Consider the following 8,783-nt stretch of genomic DNA (forward strand, 5'->3'; position numbering starts at 1 on the left):
CGCCGCCCCCACTGCGCCCTCCGGCGTACTCGACATTCGCTGGCTCCGACGCCATCTACGCTAATAGGATTCTCATACTTTAATTATTTCAATTCGTTTGAAACTTATCGCTGACGAATACGCGCGCTATTTGTTTGGGGTGATCGCAAGGAAGCCATTGAAAATAATACATTCGCATTCGTTATCATACATTTCATTACAATTATCATATTATCGTGTTAGCGACCACGATCTATGAAAGCGTCACGCGGATCAGTACAGTTTAAATTTCTTTATCGAGTATTGTCCATGTATTGTCATTGTACATGTAGTCATTGTTAGATCTGTACATCTACATTACCAAACATTAACTTAGAGGTTATCGGTCTAAGGCCGACGGCACCTGTCAGAAATTCTAGATCGAAAACCTCATAACTGCCGAGAGACACGGTATCGGCATCGAAGGCTGTCTTATATTATCAGGATGTTATCAATTTTACGAAGCGCCAGCCGTGTAACGCGTTGTACGAATCAAATCAAAAAGATAAGAGCCTTCGGGCACCGTTTACTGCACTGCAGCTTACTGATCTGAATTTCTAACAACGGCTTAAGGAAGGGAGTCTATCCTCCCGCAGAGCGAGGCAATAGCGAGATCCTATTAGCGAGAGGGTCGGGAGGCGGGTGCGGGGTGCCGGGTGCGGCGGCGCGGGGGGGGCGCGCGGGCGGCGCGAGTCCGGGGGGCGCAGTGCGAACGTGGTGTTGTTGGCAGCCGGCGCGGCGGGCGCGGGCGTGCGGTGCGCGCAGTGCGGCCGCCGCTACTCCAACGCGTCCAACCTGCGGCAGCACGTGCGGCTCATACACGAGGCGCAGCCGGTGGTGTGCGCCACCTGCGGCCGCTGCTTCAAGACGCCGCTGTACCTGCGCCGCCACACGCTGGCGCAGCACCCGGCGCGCCTCAAGCCGCCGCCGCTGCCTGCCCTGCGGCCCGCGCACCGCTGACCTTACACGCTCCGTTCACGCGCTCTCTCCCCGCTCGACAGCCCCGTACTCGCTTGTCGCACGTCCGCTCGCCGCCCGCCCGATCCTACTCGACCACGTTTAGTGTATGCGGTTGCCCGATAACGATATATCATCCATTTTATTGTTATGAACGTTACTTCTATTATTTAATCTCTTATGAACTCGTAGAACTTTCAGTTAAAATTTCGAATATATTATAATATATCACATGTGCATCTTTGATATACCTTCGCTTTTTCCATTTTATTGCTTCCATTGGATTTAAAAAATATATATATTTCATCACATTTTCTATGTATTAATCTCTATGTTTAATATTTTGAATGAAAATATATTTCCTTGAACAAAAATCGTGAAATAAAATACAGAACATAGTATGTTTGCTACGAAAATTTTTTTAAATTATTGCGGGTAATGAATGAGCAATGGATATTTTGGAACATTATCATTTACCTTCAAATTTAGAATATAAATAGAATTATTCTCTTTGAACCTTGTCTTCTATAAATAAAATAACTTTATAAGGTACAGTTAAACTTTCTCGTATTTAATAGTTTCCTGTTCTTCCATTAATATCTTATTGGTTGTAAATCTGACTTGGAAAGGGCATTTTTTTATAAAAAAAAAAAGCAATAACGAATAGTTCAAAGTACTTTAAGCGCTGCGGGGCTGTCGGCGTATCAGTTCGTTGGGTAATATTGTGAAGATGTGGCTTAATGTGAAATATCGAAGACTGTCTGTAGGTATATCTAGTCTGTGATCAGAGTGTCGCCGGGGGCCTATCTGCCGTCACACCTCCGCTTATTGGGTGCCTTTCAATAGTATACCATGTGCCAGTTAATATCCCTTTAATGACGCTCCTCTAGCTAAACCTTGATAATATAAATGATAGCCGTATACAGCATGCGTATGGGACTCCCCACATCGTGTTGTTCGGCTTTAACTGTAGTGCTGAATCATGTTGTCTGTTTATTATGTAAGACTAATAGTTATGTTGCGAGGGGCCTCGTCAAAGGGAGTCGAGTACCTTCCTTTCTGACAATAGACTGATTGTTAATACATTTGTTGCAACCGGTGCTGATTTTTATCATAGATTATTTACAGGTTACATATTGTATATAAATACTTACATTATACATGTTATCCTCTCGCTCGACCCTCTCCATCGACGTTTAGCGAATATTATATTATGTATTATTCTTAGAATAGATATAATTTTTTTTTTCTACTATGAATGTGTTGGGGAGGGTCGACCGTGTCCGTTTTATGTGTCGAATATACAAGTTACATAAACCCGTGATGGAAAACAATAACAGAAGTGATATTTTTATACACAATAGTTTTATCTTTACACAGATGTTATATAGTTGAGTGATTGGACGGCTCCCGGTTATAGTTTGTACAAATCTCGCACGTTATGAATATTATTCAATTAATCAGCGTTTACTTTAACGTTTTAATCGTCACGTGTCATAATTCGATTTTTAAAGTTGCCATAAAAATCCAATCGCAGGGCACTTTGTGCTTCTTCAGTAGATTTTAAGAAATGAAATTTTACTAATCATGTATTTGCTAATATTTTAATGAACTAAGTCTATTATTGAAAATATTTTGATTTTTAGACTTTGATATATTATGATTGCCATGGAAAAACGCATCTAGTCATTAAAAAAACATCTCTAAGCATCTTTTAAAAAGGGAACGATGTCGATGATATGATTAGGGTTGTGAATTACAATATTAGTTTATCTTTGTAAAAAAAAGTATTCGTATAGTGAGTCTAATTGAGATCTCATTTTTTAGTTCCCATGATCTCTAAATTTTATTTTGCATTTATATTATACTTATTTTAGTGTGAATCGCCAAGTTTAAATGTTTTAAATTTGCGCATAGAATATAAAAATGCTTATCATTCGATCTAATCATAAAATAATAAGTAATTTATATATATTGTATTCCTAAGTTCAAATGCGATTTTTCGTCAGTGAAAAACAAAATGGAAATCTCGTATTAAAATAATTAATGAAATAGACATTTCCTATAAACTCTATCACTATGATTACGATGTATATGGATGTAAATTTAAACAAAAATATTCTCATAAAGTAATTAAATATTAATGCTTAAATCGATGACATGCTACTTTCGTATAGATGTCGTTTAATTTCGTGTTAAGTATAAATTGTATTAATAAATAATAATTAATCAGTGGCACGCTTTTACACCACATACATACAATAATTATTATTATATATCATATCTAAGGCAATACTTTATTATGATAATACTATTATATAGACAGACTGTTGCTTATTAACAACGTGATGTTTTGTTGACTACCTATCTTATTGCCTACTTATTAAGTTTTTCACTTGACCAAACATATATTTTTATAATAGATCGCAGTGATTAATTGTTACTATATACAGATATCAGATAACTTTATGATAACTTAAGCGTTTCGTTTTCCTCGACACTAAAATAGACTTTATATCGCCACGAAGTGTCAATTCCGAGTTTTTCTATATATTATGGTCTTAATTAAGGAAGATCAAATTTAAATCATTTTTATTTTTATCATCATAAATCAATTGTTCTTATATTAATATTATATCGTAATATAATCGCAATCGTCTGTGCAATTGCTTTGTGCAAACATTTTTAAATATGTATATAAATCATTGTAATTTTTTACGAGATACAACAAATAAAATATTGCAGATATATACATGTCTTTGCTTCTAAAAATAGTCTTATTTAATTCTTATCCATAAATTAACAATTTATTATTATTCACATTTATATTACCTGCCCAAATTTACTTATAGCAGAACCTTTGTTAATTTTCTTAGCAATGTCATAAAAATGGAATGGTAAGTTGGTTTCGTAGACATGAAAACATTTTCTAGTAAAAAAGAACTATTGCTAAAAAAGGATGTTATATGTAATAAATTTTTACTAGATTACAGTCGTCAGTCGATTTTGAATAGAATATTATTAAACGAGACTGTATTTTATGACGAATTTGGGATTAAATAACATAAATATACCTAACAAAAAAATCTAGAATGTTCAAGATAATTTTGGTAGCAAAGGGAACGTGGTGTTCGAAATTTAAACATAAAAAAATGTAGGCATGTAACAATTTCTAGTTGCAGGCCGTTGGGACGGACGAAGGAATCGGCCGGTGCCCGACGCGGTGTGGTTGGAGCAACATCGCCGCGCTTTGCCCTTCGTGCTCAAGAGAGAAAACGAACGGGCGCCCGCGCCGAGACTCGTAAGATATTTATTTATATTACATTGCATTTTACTATTGGTTTAATAAGTTTACTTGTAGGTATATCCGTCTTAAAATATTCGTGGTAGAACTTAGAAAGAGATGGCTTATTCATTATTCGATTCTATTTGTACAATTAGCTTTTGAAATTTCGATAAGCAAGTTAACAACCTAATATCATTAGTTATACGATGGCAAAGTATGGAGGACTATGATCGGAATTATGTATTTGCTTTGTTCAATTAAACAGATTGTGTCCAAACGACCTTTTGACACAAAATGGAGCATTTTGATATGTTTTGTCATAAAGCATATATTGTTTAGATTTCCAATACGTGTATACTTTATACCTATTGATTAAGTCATGATAATTGTGTTTTTTTTTCATAATAACAACTTAAGATCCGTACAAAATCGATAAACAGAGTTATGAATATAACGCCAAATCGAAGTGGAAATTTTTCTTAAGAATCTTTTCAATTATCGTGCAATGCGTAATTTAAACTTTCAAAATGTGCTATTGTAGAAAACTATATAAGATTTATTTGCAAAAGCATTTAGAGTCATTTTACTTCACTAACACTACCATCTAATCTGTATGTTGAATTTTTTGTAATCTACTAATGTTGTAGATTATTTTATTATTTTTATTATTACTTTACACTTTTCACTATGACACAGTGCGGAGTTAAAGTTAATTTTTCCTCGTTTAGCCAATCGCAGTGTCATCAACACCTCATGTTAATTTAATGTGATGTGCGTGTTTATTAGAAGATTTAAATAAGTCGTTACGTTTCAAATACGTTGTTACTTTAGCTACTAAAGGGGACATTGTTTTCTATTAAATCTTAATACAATAGGAAAAATAAAGTATTTCCAAACAATTGAGATTTTGCTTCTGTAACATATATATTTCTTTATACAGTATTAAAAAACATATAGCTTTGAACTGCCTGACTGATATAAGAGTTCCTAACCTTTGTACACTGCCGTCAATACATATTTTGGTTTAAACCGGATATTTTTAAATAACCATATTCAAGCATTCATATTCATTTTTAAATAGTACGGCATCGAAAAGTCTCCATACACTAAAGACCATATTTTAAGTATGAATTTGTCTGTCGTATTTTTATCGGGTTATTACAATATGGACCTCTTCGCCAATAGAAACAGATAAGGATCGTACAGCGACCGTGATTATTGCCCACCCGTGGAACGGGCTACTTTATCGCGTACACTTGTAAAAATTATCAAGGGTTATCTGTGACGAAGTAGCGCAAAAAGTGTCGAACCGTGACTGGCGGTTTGAAGGTTCGTTTCACGTGTACAGATAAAGCTCGGCGAGGGCGTCGAGATCCGCGAGGACCTGCTGAGGGGCGTCAAGTGGGGGGACTACAGGAAGGTGACGCGCGGGCTGGCGGCGGCGCTGTTCTCGCCGATCGAGCTGGCCACGTGCTCGGTGACGGGGCAGCGCTGGTCGCGCGCGGGGCAGGAGGCGCGCCCCACCAAGCCGCCGCTGGACCGCCGCCGCGTGCACGCGCTCATCTCCTACGTCAGCCGCCACTTCCCCGACGTCGAGGTGAGCCGCATCAAGCAAGTGCTCGCCTACAAGTGCAAGGAGAACTGCGCCGCGCTCAGGATGCGGACGGCCAGGTAATTCGGACCCCTTTGCTGCTTTATACTTAGAGAGAATAGCATGGTATTTAAGAGTTCAATTTGTGTATTATTATAAATGTCAGTGGTAGATAAGGCACTCCCGGAAGCGAGTATGATTTGTATATCTGATAATTTTAATGCTATTGCATTTATCATGTGTTATTGGCTATTTAGGTAGGCTCGCTTGCCCTCCTCTCGCGTAATAAAAGGTAGATATGCGTCTGTCTAAAAACTAATTCAACCAAAAAAGGCAATTTCGTAAAGATAAATGTTAAACTGTAAATAGCATAACACCAGCAACCACAACATATCTTGGTTAGAGATTTGTATATTTATCATTTTGTTATCTTTGAGTTTAAAAAGTGCTTATCAGTGAAATCATATGTTATACTATTTTCGATTTTCGGTAGCAGATTGTTATCTATAAATACCTTTGATCGAAATGTTGCAATTTAAAACTTAACCACCTTCAAATAGAAATTAAAAACTTTTCAACGTATTTTAAACGCAATTTATTCATTATATTATTAACCCGACGTTTCGACGACAGGAGTCTCCCCGTGACCACGCTCGCTGTAAAATGTTCGAAACGTCGGGTTAATAATATAATGAATAAATCGCGTTTAAAATCCGTTGAATAGTTTTTAATTTCTAAATGTATAATACTCGCGTAAGACCAACCACAAGAAAATACTACACCTTCAAATAACTTCTGAATACTTCATTCATCTCATCATATAAAATTAATGTTAATAAATGCGTTCGTTTCTAATTATGACTTCTATATAATAAATATTTCATGTTAATAACAAGACATTTTAAAACAATGTCCGATATCCTAATTGTGTGCATAGTATATCTTTCTCAGAAATAAAAAATAATACAATATGTAAAATATATACAAAATCTCATTGTTCACGACCAAGTACGACAGTACCTATTCAAGTATTTGTATTGTAAACACTGTACAGAAAAAAAAACAATTGTAATTTAAAATAGATAACTGCGTAAATATGAGCTAATTGTAGTAATAATGGAATTGATAACACCATGACGAAATCGATTGAATGTCGGTGGTCCGCCTTATCGCGACCTCTGCTTACACTCGATTATCTCATGACTCACGACCAAAACTCTATAACACATGGTGTCTGAACGGAGCCGCGCCTATAACGTACAACGTAAACATTCCGTGTTAACTCTTATCAAACACCCATTCATCATGGAAACTAGTTCATGGATATTATTAAAATTAATGGGTGGGTCGTCGTTACGACATAGACCCAGTGTAAGTATCTTGAACCGTGGTTGTTGATGTTAATGATTTAGGTAGGTTCCGATTTCGTGACATGAACACACTAATGCTAATATTAGATACTTGTCTACCTCACTTTATAAAGTGAAACATTATAATGTGACGAGCATTGTAATGTTGTGCATTTGCGAAAGGCCTTAGTCATTTTTGTTAATCATAACTAGATAAGGCAGGTCCTTAAAAATATAATTTAAGCCTATTGTTCGCCGATAAGCGAAAATAGCTCTAGAGTAAGCGTGAAGCGTGCAAGAACAAGAAGCAAGCGTGCCCGATGATTAATTGACATAGTAAAAGATGGCAAAAGAGTTTTAAACATTTTTAAAGACTTGAATTTCATTGGCGATGAGAGCCTCCATTTCTGGAAATATCGTCGGGATTATTTCTAAACATTCCTTACTATCGAAATTATAACCTACACACCTTAATTTTAATTAAATACAACAATATATTGGTGAATGCGTTTTGATGGTGCATTCAATGTGATATTAACAATATTACGTCAGAAATAGCATAGATAAAATGGAAAAGAATGCTGTGAACAGCACTAAAGTACAAAGTGGTGTTATCGTGGCCATATTGCAATGGGGTTTACTCGCGATCATTGCCGAGGTCGTCGCGATATGGGACGTCTTACGATATTACTGATTACTGTTGCGTTGTACAGATATCTGTATTGGAGATACTACTTTTTGCTTATGTTTTAATGGAGGAGCTTTGATATAAAATGCTCTTAAGTTTCTTCTTCATCTTAAAGGTGATTCTCTTTCATAGGAGTCAAGGAGATACACATTTATCCTACACATGGATACACCTATCTAATAAGACATTTAATTAACTTCATTGAGTCGTTGTTCTTGCATCATGTGATTTTAACATCTGTAAACCTAAGGGCCCTTTGAAATAGGAATACGGTTTGAAATAGGAATACCATATATAATATACCATAGAGGCCGAATTCAAAGTCGCCGGTAACCGCCAGTCGGCGCACTCGAGGCAGTAATACAATTTGAAGCAGGTTGTCGAACTGTTTCAGCGAGTCGAGCAACTACCTGCTGAGCGCGGCGGGGCGCGCGCCGTGCGACGACGCGCCCGCGCTCGCGCCGCCCGCCGCCCGCGCCTCCTACTCCACCTTGTGAGTGTACACAGACACATACGCGCGAGAGGAGGGCACATAACGTGAAGTTTGTTTATGTCAGTCGTGATCATCATGAGATTAACCGTTTTAGGCAACACAACATATGAAAAAAAAAATTATTATATACTTAATTTAGGTACCTAAGTGGGCCAATGCATTTAAAATTAATCGTTAATGAAATTATGTGCGAGAAAATACGTGTGCCCGACTCTTAATTCACATTTCTGCCTATTATAATAACTATATTCAATTATCTACTGCACTTAAACTTACGTAATTCGTAAATTAATAGCCAATATAAAGTCGGTAGTGACCAAATAAATGTTCTTAAATTTTCAGCGAGACATCAAAAGGGGGCGGATCGGGCGCGGGCGGCAGCGGCGCGGGAGGCGCAGCGG

The 8,783-nt window shown here is 37.0% G+C and overlaps 1 protein-coding gene across 1 annotated transcript in view; it reads left to right on the forward strand.

The window, feature by feature from the left end:
* The window catches only part of LOC119834841 (protein tramtrack, alpha isoform-like), a gene marked incomplete at its 3' end in the record, with an annotated part of 33,353 nt that extends 24,571 nt beyond the window's left edge, over window positions 1-8,782 (forward strand). Inside the window, exons 5-8 of the mRNA XM_038359356.1 lie at window positions 4,152-4,276; window positions 5,610-5,932; window positions 8,284-8,382; window positions 8,725-8,782. Coding sequence (XP_038215284.1) covers window positions 4,152-4,276; window positions 5,610-5,932; window positions 8,284-8,382; window positions 8,725-8,782 — 605 coding nt within the window. The remainder of the gene's footprint in view (window positions 1-4,151; window positions 4,277-5,609; window positions 5,933-8,283; window positions 8,383-8,724) is intronic.
* Window position 8,783: the final 1 nt, after the last annotated feature.

The sequence above is a fragment of the Zerene cesonia genome, chromosome 20, assembly GCF_012273895.1.
Source record: "Zerene cesonia ecotype Mississippi chromosome 20, Zerene_cesonia_1.1, whole genome shotgun sequence".
In the NCBI taxonomy this organism is placed as follows: domain Eukaryota; kingdom Metazoa; phylum Arthropoda; class Insecta; order Lepidoptera; family Pieridae; genus Zerene; species Zerene cesonia.